Source organism: Hyla sarda, chromosome 12, assembly GCF_029499605.1.
Source record: "Hyla sarda isolate aHylSar1 chromosome 12, aHylSar1.hap1, whole genome shotgun sequence".
Lineage (NCBI taxonomy): Eukaryota > Metazoa > Chordata > Amphibia > Anura > Hylidae > Hyla > Hyla sarda.
In genome coordinates, this window is record NC_079200.1 from 1822058 (window position 1) to 1837454 (window position 15397).

The 15397-nt window shown below is 45.0% G+C and overlaps 1 protein-coding gene across 2 annotated transcripts in view; it reads right to left on the bottom strand.

Moving 5' to 3' along the window:
* Positions 1–15397, bottom strand: part of LOC130296987 (N-terminal EF-hand calcium-binding protein 1-like) — a 128660-nt gene that overhangs the window by 73335 nt on the left and 39928 nt on the right. For both annotated transcript variants that reach the window (XM_056549113.1, XM_056549114.1), the window contains exon 5: positions 5751–5848. In XM_056549113.1, coding sequence (XP_056405088.1) covers positions 5751–5848 — 98 coding nt within the window. The remainder of the gene's footprint in view (positions 1–5750; positions 5849–15397) is intronic.

Consider the following 15397-nt stretch of genomic DNA (forward strand, 5'->3'; position numbering starts at 1 on the left):
TCTGTGACAGTGACCGGATCCACACTGTCCCTGAAAGTTAAATAAAGGCTTTCAAGTTAAATAAAGGCTTCCCTTTCATCCCAGCAGCCTTTGGCTGGGTGGACATGCTCCGAGTTGTCTCTAGGACAGTGTTCCCCAACCAGAGTGCCTCCCGCTGTTGCAAAACTCCAACTCCAAGCAAAGACTGTCTGCCTCCTCCTAAGGATTCACAATGTCCCTTAAAGGTAAATCAAGGCTTCCCTCTCACTTCATCAGCCTTTGGCTGTAAGAGCATGCTGGGTGTTGTCTCTAGGACAGTGTTTCCCAACCAGAGTGCCTTCCACTGTTGCAAAACTACAACTCCCAGAATGCCCAGACAGTCAACGGAATTGTAGTTTTGCAACAGCTGGAGGCTCACTAGTTTGGTAACACTGACTTAGGAAATAGAGGAAATTACATTTTGTGTCCTTACATGGGCTATCTGTGAGAGTGAGCAGATCCACACTGTCCCTGAAAGGTAAATCAAGGCTTCCCTCTGATCTTTTATATATTCTAGTTACACCCGGGCAGCCATACTGTTCCATAAGAGGCTGGAGAGTCCCCACATCAGCAGTCACCATATTCCTTTAGAAGTCATCGGAGACAGCGGAGTTGTTCCGTGGGTCATTGGCCTTGATCAATCCGGAACATTCCGAAGAGGGACAGGACAAGGACTTTGCAGACACATAAGTGAGTGATTCCTCCTGTCTTTCTCCTGGCTGTGTTGTGTAGACCTGCGCGGTGTCCCCGCCGGAGCAGAACGTTTCAGGTTCCTGTTGCTAGGCTGGAAATAACCCGTCTTTGTGCGATCCGGAATATTCCGTGTCAGTCCTTCTCCGTGTCTGACACTGTGTGGGTGGATTATACTTCACTCCCCAAATCATTTCACTAACGGGGACCCACAATTGGGAGAAGAGATGAAGTCGGGGGCCGCGCGGCGGATCATTATTTTCGGATGCGGCGGCGGCGGCGGATATAGAGAAGATTTATGAAAAAACGAATCCGGATGATTTTAGATATAAAAAATATATTAAAAAAAGAGAGAACAGTAAAGTCCTGATAAAGTGATTCACATCCGATGAACCCGCGAGACGTCGCCTTCATTTACGCTCAATGGTTTTCATACAATGTCGCGGTTTAATATGACTAAAGTGACGTCCGTTTCTCTTGTGTAACAATGTAGCGAACACAAAAGCGACAAATGGCGCGTACACACTATAGACTTAGGCCAGTGGTCTTCAACCTGCGGACCTCCAGATGTTGCAAATCTACAACTCCCAGCATGACCAGACAGCTGAAGGCTGGGAAGAGGAAAGCCTTAATTTACCTTTCAGGGACAGTGTGGATCATCTGGAGGAAGCAGACAGGCTTTTGGCTATCTAAGCATGCTGGGGAGTTGTAGTTTTGCAACAGCTGGAGGTGCCTTAGTAGGAAGACACTGGCATAGACGTATTAATATAAGCATAGTCCATGCCTCCTGCTCTAGCAAAACTACAACTCCCAGCATGCCCGGACAGCCGTTGGCTGTCCGGGCATGCTAGGAGTTGTAGTTTTGCAACATCTGGAGGTCCGCAGGTTGGAGACCACTGACTTAGGCTATTCAATGCTTTTTGCTAATCACGTGGTAAATCTATTAATCGCGCAGTATGCAAATATCCTGTGAGCTGCGCTATCAAGAGATAACCGCTTCTCCATATGTAAATTAGTCACTGACTAAGACCGTTAAAGGGGTCCTCCGGTGGAAAACGCATTTTTTAAAATCAACTGGTGCCATAAATTTAAACAGATTTGTAAATTACTTCTATTAAAAAAATCTTAATCCTTCCAGTACTTATTAGCTGCTGAATACTACAGAGGAAATCCTTTTCTTTTTGGAACACAGTGCTCTCTGCTGACATCTCTGTCCATTTTAGGAACTGTCCAGAGCAGCATATGTTTGCTATGGGGATTTTCTCCTACTCTGGACAGTTCCTAAAAGGGACAGAGGTGTCAGCAGAGAGCACTGTGTTCCAAAAAGAAAATAATTTCCTCTGTAGTATTCAGCAGCTAATAAGTACTGGAAGGATTAAGATTTTTTTAATAGAAGTAATTTACAAATCTGTTTAACTTTCTGGCACCAGTTGATTTAACCCCTTAAGGACGCAGGACGTAAATGTACGTCCTGGTGAGGTGGTACTTAACGCACCAGGACGTACATTTACGTCCTAAGCATAACCGCGGGCATCAGAGCGATGCCCGTGTCATGCGTGGCTGATCCCGGCTGCTGATCGCAGCCAAGGACCCGCCGGCAATGGCCGACGCCCGCGAGATCTCGCGGGCGTCCGCCATTAACCCCTCAGGTGCCGGGATCAATACAGATCCCGGCATCTGCGGCAGTGCGCGATTTAAATGAACGATCGGATCGCCCGCAGCGCTGCTGCGGGGATCCGATCATTCATAACGCTGCACGGAGATCCCCTCACCTTCCTCCGTGCGGCTCCCGGCGTCTCCTGCTCTGGTCTGTGATCGAGCAGACAATACTAGAAGATGACCGATAATACTGATCTGTTCTATGTCCTATACATAGAACAGATCAGTATTAGCAATCATGGTGTTGCTATGAATAGTCCCCTATGGGGACTATTCAAGTGTAAAAAAAAATGTAAAAAAATGTAAAAGTAAAAAAAAGTGAAAAATCCCCTCCCCCAATAAAAAAGTAAAATGTCCGTTTTTTCCTATTTTACCCCCAAAAAGCGTAATTTTTTTTTATAGACATATTTGGTATCGCCGCGTGCGTAAATGTCCCAACTATTAAAATAAAATGTTAATGATCCCGTACGGTGAACGGCGTGAACGTAAAAAAAAATTTTAAAAAAAAATCCAAAATTGCTACTTTTTTTAATACATTTTATTAAAAAAAAATAAAAAAAATGTATTAAAAGTTTTTTATATGCAAATGTGGTATAAAAAAAGTACAGATCATGGCGCAAAAAATGAGCCCCCATACCGCCGCTTATACGGAAAAATAAAAAAGTTAGAGGTCATCAAAATAAAGGGATTATAAACGTACTAATTTGGTTAAAAAGTTTGTGATTTTTTTTAAGCGCAACAATAATATAAAAATGTATAATAATGGGTATCATTTTAATCATATTGACCCTCAGAATAAAGAACACACGTCATTTTTACCGTAAATTGTACGGCGTGAAAACGAAACCTTCCAAAATTAGCAAAATTGCGTTTTTCTTTTTAATTTCCCCACAAAAAATAGTGTTTTTTGGTTGCGCCATACATTTTATGATATGAGTTATGTCATTACAAAGGACAACTGGTCGCGCAAAAAACAAGCCCCATACTAGTCTGTGGATGATAAAATAAAAGAGTTATGATTTTTAGAAGGCGAGGAGGAAAAAACGAAAATGTAAAAATTAAATTGAGTCCTTAAGGGGTTAAAAAAAAAAAAGTTTTCTCCTGGAGTACCCCTTTAAGTACATGCCACATGCTCACCAGTTGTCAGAGGATATCATGTTTATAGAGAGACAACATGACACAGTATATATGTAGCAGGAGAATAGTCACGTGGAGACTTCAGAGAAGAACCATATATACAAGGTTATTAGTATCCAATCAGATGACAATGTAGCCGTGACATAATGGCCTCATTCACTAGTGCAAACCTGAAAAGGGGCGTGGTCACTGGGGGAATGGGGCGTGGTCTCTGAAAAGGGGCGTGTTCCCCAAATTTTCACAAAAAAACAACATATTTACTAAGGTTTCCACATTTATAAGGACACGCCTTCAATCATGGTGGACACGCCCATCATCCAGAGAAAGTCAGGATAGAGGGAGGGAGGGGCGAGGGTCTCCAGGACGACCTGTACAGCTCCAGCACAAGGAGGATGACAGCTGGTAACAGAGGCGGCCATCTTACATTTCAAGATGGATCCACCGCGCTGGATGAAGTACTAAGGAAGAAATCCCAGCTGGGGAGACAAGATTTATGGACAAGTCTACATAACTTCCTACATTACTTATACTGAGGACGGCCTTTATATGAAGATTTATGGACAAGTCTACATAACTTCCTACATTATTTCCTTATACTGAGGACGGCCTTTATATGAAGATTTATGGACAAGTCTACATAACTTCCTACATTACTTATACTGAGGACGGCCTTTATATGAAGATTTATAGACAAGTCTACATAACTTCCTACATTACTTATACTGAGGACGGCCTTTATATGAAGATTTATAGACAAGTCTACATAACTTCCTACATTACTTATACTGAGGACGGCCTTTATATGAAGATTTATGGACAAGTCTACATAACTTCCTACATTATTTCCTTATACTGAGGACGGCCTTTATATGTAGATTTATGGACAAGTCTACATAACTTCCTACATTACTTATACTGAGGACGGCCTTTATATGAAGATTTATAGACAAGTCTACATAACTTCCTACATTACTTATACTGAGGACGGCCTTTATATGAAGATTTATGGACAAGTCTACATAACTTCCTACATTACTTATACTGAGGACGGCCTTTATATGAAGATTTATGGACAAGTCTACATAACTTCCTACATTACTTATACTGAGGACGGCCTTTATATGAAGATTTATAGACAAGTCTACATAACTTCCTACATTACTTATACTGAGGACGGCCTTTATATGTAGATTTATGGACAAGTCTACATAACTTCCTACATTACTTATACTGAGGACGGCCTTTATATGAAGATTTATGGACAAGTCTACATAACTTCCTACATTACTTATACTGAGGACGGCCTTTATATGAAGATTTATAGACAAGTCTACATAACTTCCTACATTACTTATACTGAGGACGGCCTTTATATGTAGATTTATGGACAAGTCTACATAACTTCCTACATTACTTATACTGAGGACGGCCTTTATATGAAGATTTATGGACAAGTCTACATAACTTCCTACATTATTTCCTTATACTGAGGACGGCCTTTATATGAAGATTTATGGACAAGTCTACATAACTTCCTACATTACTTATACTGAGGACGGCCTTTATATGAAGATTGATGAAGATTGTTTTATGAACTGTTATTTACAATAAATCTTTGTTTTTTAATACAAACAACGCGCTCCCTCTCTCCATGGTCAGACCGGGGATATTTTCGCGTTCCGGTTATATGTAGCGCGCGCATCCTCTTACTCCTGGAAATCATTTCTGTAACAATAACTTTACCGCTTATTTTGTAGGACTGCGGGTGGGAATGTGCGTCATGGACACAATAACACGCAATGGCGCGATGGAAACCAGTCCGGCTGACAAATGGCGGAGGATCGAACGGCTCATCATATTATACAGTGCGACATAATCATTAGGACACACGAGAAAAAATACATCAGATATATATTAATGAATACAATTCAAATATTATATATATGTATATATATTGATAAAAACTATTTATATATATATTAATGAATACAATACAATCATAAAATATATATATATATTAATAAAAACTATTTATATATAAATATATATATATATTAATTAATACAATACAAATATATATATAGAATTTTATATATATATATATATATATATATATATAAATATATATATATGAAATATATGAAATATATATAAATATTAAATGTATATATTGATTTATTTCTATTTTAATTGACATTTATTCCCCTGAATTCCATTTCATTCCATAGTAAATAGGTTCTACTCACCGTTTTAGTCTTATCCATGGCGGTCAGTATAGTCACATTCAGGTTCTGCAGGGCGGCCAGAACGTTCTTGTACTCCCCCAAGTATTCCGAGAAATAGTCTGAAATACAGAATATTTACCTTAAAGGGGGAAAATTATCATTATTATTATTATTTATTATTATTATTATTTTTTTTTTTTTCAGATCAACCGGTTCCAGAAAGTTCTACAGTTTTGTAAATTACTTCTATATAAAAATCTTTTCCCTTCCAGTACTTATCAGCTGCTGTATGCTCCGCAGGAAGTTGTGTAGTTCTTTCCACTCTGACCGCAGTGCTCTCTACTGACACATTATAGAAACTGTCCAGAACAGGAGCAAATCCCCATAGCAAACCTCTCTTGCTCTGGACAGTTCCTGACATGGACAGAGGTGTCAGCAGAGAGCACTGTGGTCGGCCTGGAAAGAGCTACACAACTTCCTGTGGAGCATACAGCAGCTGATAAGTACTAGAAGGGTTAAGATTTTTAAATAGAAGTAATTTACAGATCTGTTTAACTTTCTGGCACCAGTTGATTTTACATTTTTTTTTTCTTCCTCCAAAATACCCCTTTAAGACAGCGTGCCTCCAGCTGTTGCAAAACTACAACTTTCAGCATGCCCGGACAGCCGTTGGCTGTCCGGGCATGCTGGGAGTTGTAGTTTTGCAGTGGGAGGGAAAAAGAGAAGGGGGAGGGGAAAAAAAGAATGTAAAATAGGGAAAAGGATAAGAAGTATCAATTGGAATAGGAATATAAAATGTGGCAACAATGTATCCATATAAAATACAAATGTTGATCGTTTTGCGATTAAAATGTTTCTCTCCGTACAAGACTCTTAAAGAAAGAACAAAGGGAAATATATCGAGTGGAAAAGTTCTACTTTTACTTATAGCTCGAGGTCGCAAAAAAATAGGTTGTAAAATAAACCAGACATAATGACTTGACGGATGTAGAAAACAACGTCTACCGTAGCTGCCACCATGACCAAAGGTCCCCGCCAGTCTGTCTACTGTAAAGCCTATTATCTCTTCAAGGCGCAGGGCGTTTAGTTAAGGTTCTCCGAAAAGGGATTGTCAGGGATTTACAGCTGCAGATAGTAGAAAGCAAATATAAGAAACGCTGTTGTATATCTTATAAGAGAAAAAAGCTCCATTTCCAACTTACAAGGCACCTTTTATATCCCTTCCGCGACTTTTTATCTGTTCACTACGTGGAATCTATTTTCAGCAGGTTTTTCTTGACTGAGAGATCAGGTTACGCTGCCCTAAGATGTCTACAAAGAGGGGAGGGGGGGGGGGGGCGGACGACTGAGGGGGAGAGGAAGTTCAGGGAGAGACATAGAGACTCTGCAGGCTTACTACGACTGATCTATAATGTCTCTGCAGGCTTACTACGACTGCTCTATAATGTCTCTGCAGGCTTACTACGACTGCTCTATAATGTCTCTGCAGGCTTACTACGACTGCTCTATAATGTCTCTGCAGGCTTACTACGACTGCTCTATAATGTCTCTGCAGGCTTACTACGACTGCTCTATAATGTCTCTGCAGGCTTACTACGACTGATCTATAATGTCTCTGCAGGCTTACTACGACTGCTCTATAATGTCTCTGCAGGCTTACTACGACTGCTCTATAATGTCTCTGCAGGCTTACTACGACTGCTCTATAATGTCTCTGCAGGCTTACTACGACTGCTCTATAATGTCTTATGCCGAGGAGGTCAGTTTGGCACTGCTGCACCTCCATAAATCGTACACGTCTGTTCTGGCATCACTACCTTTGTAGCAAACCCTTAGAAGTAGCAGCAGTATGGAGGACATAGTAGAGCAATACTCAATAAGAATAGAATAGTGGCTCCTAACCATGCGTGACATTCTTCATATTTTTATTTAAATGATGCAGATACAAATGTGCAGCGAGAGGACGTATAATCGGACGGCCAGGGCGATCCCTTGCTGCTACAGATGTTTCATGCATGAGCACGCACTTCCTCAGTCAATGTTATTGCTCCCACTGTATGAACATATGACCTCTCTCTGCATATTTGCATCTGCGTCATTGAAATAAAGATATAAAGAATTCCCCATATAGGTGAGTGCCACTGTTCTTTGCTTCTGGAGTATTGCTCTATAATGACCTCCATGCTGCTGCTACTTCTAGTGGTTTGTTACAGAGACATAGAGATGCCCCTTTGGCGCCAGCAGCATAAATACTGTAAACTTTCCCAACTTTGCACATAAATGGTGTCGCTGACATGTCTCCCCTAGAGCCTTGTGCAGAATACCTCTGTAATAAGCTGTCTTATAATACACAGTACGCCCCAATGCCTGGTATGAGGTAGAGTGCTTAATATTCCCTCGATGCTATATTTTAGCTGTAGGTGTATAGGGAGTCGTAATACAGCCGGGAGCATGGGGCCCTTCTGTGCATTTATTGAGTACCAGGTTATCCTACCTAATCCCTGTGCAAGAGGAAAAGCAAGGAATAACTGGAGCTCTTCAAGAGACTGGAAAAGCTGGGTGGCACACATACCAGACAACTTTCCAGTTTTCTGAAGCCCAAGCAGTGCTAGGCTGCTCATCCTTTCTGCACTCTTCACGGCAGTACCGCTGCCATGCTCTCTCTCTGCCCCCGCACTGATGTCTTCCCCCCCCCCTCACTCTTCCCTTATCCTGCACTAAATCTTGTCTCATCCACCCGGGCCTGTCCCCTCTTCCTGCCCCCACATTAACTATTCACTCCACCTGCCTGCCGGACAGTTAACTGATACTTTACCATGATGTTGCTCTGGCAGCAGGATGTTTAAAGCTCCACCAACCGAGAGTAATGTGATCAGAAGACGTAACAGAAGAACTATGGACTTGCATGGGATTATTGGTACCGCTACAGTAAAGTATGATTTAACTGTCTGCTGTTTTCTGTCGTGCTGCAGTCGGTATCAGGACATTATGGCTTCTCCTTGTCCTCCCTCCGCAGTCTCCACCTACAGTCGTCCTATAATTGGTTTACATGATGGATCTTTCATCTGATCTCTGAGGACTGGGATGATTTACATTATTCTTACATGAGATGGAGGAGCGTGAAACAGACTGTACATTGTGAGGACCTTTGATGTGGTGTCATTCTCTCTGACTGACGCGGAGATAACTTCTCTGCCCGCAATGAGTTAAAATGAGTCACACACTTCATTAAACCCACAATTCCCAGGAGAGGCGCCATAGGGTCAGGTGTTTGATGAAATTCCGCTAGATCAGACATAACAAGGAGGCTGGGTCTTCGTATCAGCAAATAAGTACAAAGAGGCAGCCGTAGGCGGAAGACGGAAAATAAGAACAGCGCTCCGAGCAGTGAATAAAGCGACAAATGAGGGTCCCGGAGGAGCGGGGACTATCTCATTTATATACTGTGCCGGTGATGGACAGAAATAGATCTACATGAAGCCAATATAATGTATACAGGTATAAAAGCTGCGATGTGCTGCAGCATTTATACACTACACAAGTAGAGAGGGAAGGGAACATGGACAGCGGGGTAGAAAAAGTATAGTTACAGCTGCACAGTCCTCTCTATCCCCTCCCCGTACTCATTGTTACGCCGAGCACTCCGGGTCCCCGCTCCTCCCCGGAGCGCTCGCAGCGTTTTCCTGTTCGCAGCGCCCCGGTCAGACCCGCTGACCGGGAGCGCTGCGATATTGTCCCTAGCAGGGATGCGTCCGCTCACGGTTCGCATCCCAGCCCACTTACCAGACTTGTTCCCCGTCTGTACATTCCCGGCGCGCGCGGCCCCGCTCCATAGGGCGTGCGCCGGCTCTCTGCGATTTAAAGGGCCAGTACGCCGCTGATTGGCGCCTGGTTCTAATTAGTGAAATCACCTGTGCCCTTCCCTATATTACCTCACTTCCCCTTCCCTTCCTTGCCGGATCTTGTTGCCATTGTGCCAGTGAAAGCGTTCCCTTGTGTGTTCCTAGCCTGTGTTCCAGACCTCCTGCCGTTGCCCCTGACTACGATCCTTGCTGCCTGCCCTGACCTTCTGCTACGTCCGACCTTGCTCTTGTCTACTCCCTTGTACCGCGCTTATCTCAGCAGTCAGAGAGGTTGAGCCGTTGCCGGTGGATATGACCTTGTTGCTACCGCCGCTGCAAGACCATCCCGCTTTGCGGCGGGCTCTGGTGAATACCAGTAGCAACTTAGAACCGGTCCACCGACACGGTCCACGCCAATCCCTCTCTGGCACAGTGGATCCACCTCCAGCCAGCCGAATAGTGACAGTAGATCCGGCCATGGATCCTGCTGAGGTCCCGCTGCCAGTTATCGCTGACCTTACCATGGTGGTCGCCCAGCAGTCGCAACAGATAGCGCAACAAGGCCACCAGCTGTCTCAACTGACCATGATGCTACAGCAGCTTCTACCACAGCTCCAGCAACAATCTCCTCCGCCAGCTCCTGCACCTCCTCCGCAGCGAGTGGCCGCATCCAGCCTCAGTTTATCTTTGCCGGACAAATTTGATGGGGACTCTAAATTTTGCCGTGGTTTTCTCTCACAATGTTCCCTGCACTTGGAGATGATGTCGGACCAATTTCCAACTGAACGGTCGAAGGTGGCTTTCGTAGTCAGCCTTCTGTCTGGGAAAGCCCTGTCATGGGCCACACCGCTCTGGGACCGCAATGACCCCGTCACTGCCTCTGTACACTCCTTCTTCGCTGAGGTTTGTAGTGTCTTCGAGGAACCAGCCTGAGCTTCTTCTGCCGAGACTGCCCTGCTGAACCTGGTCCAGGGTAATTCTTCAGTAGGCGAGTATGCCATCCAATTCCGTACTCTCGCCTCTGAATTATCTTGGAATAACAAGGCCCTCTGCGGGACCTTCCAAAAAGGCCTATCCAGTAACATCAAGGATGTGCTGGCCGCACGAGAGATTCCTGCCAACCTGCATGAACTTATTCATCTTGCCACCCGCATTGACATGCGCTTTTCCGAAAGACGTCAGGAGCTCCGCCAGGATATGGACTTTGTTCGCATGAGGCGGTTTCTCTCCCCGGCTCCTCTCTCCTCTGGTCCGCTGCAATCTGTTCATGTGCCTTCCGCTGTGGAGGCTATGCATGTAGACCGGTCTCGCCTGACACCTCAAGAGAGGACACGCCGCCGCAATGAGAACCTTTGCCTGTACTGTGCCGGTACCGAACACTTCCTGAAGGATTGTCCTATCCGACCTCCACGTCAGGAAAGACGCACTCCGATTCCGCACAAAGGTGAGACAGTTCTTGATGTGAACTCTGCTTCTCCACGTCTTACTGTGCCTGTGCGGATTTCTTCTTCTACCTTCTCCTTTTCAGCTGTGGCCTTCTTGGATTCCGGATCTGCAGGAAATTTTATTTTGGCCTCTTTCGTCAACAGGTTCAACATCCCGGTGACCAGTCTCGTCAGACCCCTCTACATCGCCTCTGTTAATGGAGAAAGATTGGACTGTACTGTACGTTACCGCACAGAACCCCTGATAATGTGCATTGGACCCCATCATGAAAAGATTGAATTTCTGGTCCTTTCTAACTGCACTTCTGAAATTCTTCTTGGACTACCTTGGCTCCAACGCCATTCTCCTACCCTCGATTGGACCACCGGGGAGATCAAGAACTGGGGTGCTTCTTGCCACAAAAAATGCCTCACGTCTGCTCCCAGCCACGTCAGTCAAACCCCTGTGGCTCCTCCTATACCAGGTCTCCCCAAGGCCTATCAGGACTATGCCGATGTTTTTTGCAAAAAACAAGCAGAGACTTTACCTCCTCACAGGCCTTATGACTGCCCTATTGATCTCCTTCCTGGTACTACTCCACCCCAGGGCAGAATCTATCCTCTGTCCGCTCCGGAGACACAAGCCATGTTGGAGTACATCCAAGAAAATTTAAAGAGGGGATTCATCCGCAAGTCTTCCTCCCCTGCCGGAGCGGGGTTCTTCTTTGTCTCCAAAAAAGACGGTTCCTTACGACCGTGCATTGATTACCGCGGTTTAAATAAGATCACTATAAAAAACCGCTATCCCCTGCCTCTTATCTCGGAACTCTTTGACCGCCTACGTGGCGCTAACATCTTCACCAAATTGGATTTAAGAGGTGCATATAATCTCATCCACATCAGGAAAGGGGATGAGTGGAAGACCGCATTTAATACCAGAGACGGACATTTTGAATATCTGGTTATGCCCTTTGGGCTCTGTAACACCCCTGCTGTCTTCCAGGACTTTGTGAATGAAATTTTTCAAGATCTCTTATATACCTGCGTGGTGGTTTACTTGGACGACATTTTGATTTTCTCTTCTAACCTAGAGGAACACCGCCGTCATGTCCGCCTAGTGCTCCAGAGACTCCTTGACAATCAGTTATATGCCAAGATGGAGAAATGTCTCTTTGAATGCCAATCTCTTAGTCTCTGGCCAGGGACTTCAAATGGACCCAGACAAACTGTCAGCCGTGTTAGATTGGCCACGCCCCTCCGGACTCCGTGCTATCCAACGCTTCTTGGGGTTTGCCAATTACTACCAACAATTTATTCCGCATTTTTCCACCATTGTGGCTCCAATTGTGGCCCTAACCAAGAAAAACGCCAACCCTAAGTCCTGGCCTCCCCAAGCGGACGAGGCATTCAACCGTCTCAAAACTGCCTTTTCTTCTGCTCCCGTACTCTCCAGACCTGATCCATCTAAACCCTTCTCATTGGAGGTAGATGCCTCCTCAGTGGGAGTCGGAGCTGTACTCCTACAAAAAAAAAAAACACTGGACATAACATTACTTGTGGTTTCTTTCCTAAGACCTTCTCTCCGGCGGAGAAAAATTACTCCATTGGTGATCGAGAACTGCTGGCCATTAAACTAGCCCTCGAGGAATGGAGGCACCTGCTGGAGGGATCCAAATACCCAATTATCATCTATACGGATCACAAGAATCTCTCTTATCTTCAGTTTGCCCAACGGCTGAACCCACGCCAGGCTAGGTGGTCGTTGTTTTTTGCCCGTTTTAACTTTGAAATTCATTTTCGCCCTGCTGACAAAAACATCAGGGCTGACGCCCTTTCACGTTCCTCTGATGCCTCCAAAACGGAAGCCCCCCTGCAACACATTGTTCCTCCTGAGTGTCTGATCTCCTCTTCTCCAGCTTCTATCAGACAAACTCCTCCTGGAAAGACTTTCGTCCCTCCACGCCAGCGCCTCAAGATCCTCAGGTGGGGACACTCCTCGCACCTCGCCGGCCATGCTGGCGTCAAGAAGTCCATCCAACTCATCTCTCGTTTATATTGGTGGCCTACCCTGGAAGCAGATGTCGCTTATTTCGTTCGGGCCTGTACAGTTTGTGTCCGGGACAAGACTCCTCGCCAGAAGCCTGCCGGTCTCCTTCACCCTTTACCTGTTCCTGAGCTACCATGGTCTCAGATTGCCATGCATTTTATTACGGACCTGCCTTTATCCCATGGCAACACAGTCATTTGGGTGGTCGTTGATCGTTTCTCCAAGATGGCACATTTTATTCCACTTCCAGGCCTTCCTTCTGCGCCACAGTTGGCGAAACAATTTTTTGTGCACATTTTTCGCCTTCACGGGCTTCCCACGCATATCGTCTCGGATAGAGGCGTTCAATTTGTGTCGAAATTCTGGAGAGCCCTCTGTAATCAACTAAAAATCAAATAAAATTTCTCGTCCTCCTATCATCTCCAATCCAATGGGCAAGTAGAGAGAGTTAATCAGGTCCTTGGTGACTATTTGCGACATTTTGTTTCCTCCCGCCAGGATGATTGGGCCGATCTTCTACCCTGGGCTGAATTCTCGTACAATTTCAAGGACTTTGAATCCTCCGCCAAATCCCCGTTCTTTGTGGTGTACGGCCGTCACCCTCTACCCCCCCTCCCCACTCCCACCCCTTCTGGTTTGCCCGCTGTTGATGAAGTTACCCGGGACTTCTCCACCATCTGGAAGGAGACTCAAAAGTCCCTCCTACAGGCCTCGTCCCGGATGAAGAAACATGCCGACAAAAAGAGAAGAACTCCTCCTGTCTTTTCTCCTGGAGACAAAGTGTGGCTCTCTCTCTATGATCTTAGAGAACTGTGTGGTCATACAGTTACAGCTGAACAGTCCTCTCTATCCCCTCCCTGTACTCATCTCTATGATCATAGAGAACTGTGTGGTCATACAGTTAAAGCTGAACAGTCCTCTCTATCCCCTCCCTGTACTCATCTCTATGATCATAGAGAACTGTGTGGTCATACAGTTACAGCTGAACAGTCCTCTCTATCCTCTCCCTGCACTTATCTCTATGATCATAGAGAACTGTGTGGTCATACAGTTACAGCTGCACAGTCCTCTCTATCCCCTCCCTGCACTCATCTCTATGATCATAAAGAACTGTGTGGTCATACAGATACAGCTGCACAGTGCTCTCTATCCCCTCCCTGTACTCATCTCTATGATCATAAAGAACCGTGTGGTCACACAGTTAAAGCTGCACAGTCCTCTCTATCCCCTCCCTGCAGTCATCTCTATGATTATAAAGAACTGTTTGGTCATACAGTTACAGCTGCACAGTGCTCTCTATCCCCTCCCTGTACTCATCTCTATGATCACAAAAAAACTGTGTGGTCATACAGTTACAGCTGCAGAGTCTTCTCTATTACATCCCTGCACTCATCTCTATGATCATAAAGAGAACTGTGTTATCATACAGATACAGCTGCACAGCCCTCTCTATCCCCTCCCTGCACTCATCTCTATGATCATAAAGAACTGTGTGGTCATACAGATACAGCTGCACAGTCCTCTCTATCCCCTCCCTGCACTCATCTCTATGATCATAAAGAACTGTGTGGTCATACAGATACAGCTGCACAGTCCTCTCTATCCCCTCCCTGCACTCATCTCTATGATCATAGAGAGAACTGTGTGGTCATACATTACAGCTGAACAGTCCTCTCTATCCCCTCCCTGCACTCATCTCTATGATCATATAGAACTGTGTGGTCATACAGTTACAGCTGCACAGTCCTCTCTATCCCCTCCCTGCACTCATCTCTATGATCATATAGAACTGTGTGGTCATACAGTTACAGTTGAACAGTCCTCTCTATCCTCTCCCTGCACTTATCTCTATGATCATAAAGAACTGTGTGGTCATACAGTTACAGCTGCACAGTCCTCTCTATCCCCTCCCTGCACTCATCTCTATGATCATAAAGAACTGTGTGGTCATACAGTTACAGCTGAACAGTCCTCTCTATCCCCTCCCTGTACTCATCTCTATGATTATAAAGAACTGTGTGGTCATACAGTTACAGCTGAACAGTCCTCTCTATCCCCTCCCTGCACTCATCTCTATGATCATATAGAACTGTGTGGTCATACAGTTACAGCTGCACAGTCCTCTCTATCCCCTCCCTGCACTCATCTCCTCCAATCCAAAAATTGGTAGATAGGAAAAAAATTCTGCAAATACCCTGGATGTCTGAGGGACCAGACTTTGTGTACAGGACTAGATGGACGGGACTAGGTGGACAGGACTAGATGGACGGGACTAGATGAACGGGACTAGATGGACAGGACTAGATGGACAGGACTAGATGGACGGGACTAGATGGACAGGACTAGATGGACAGG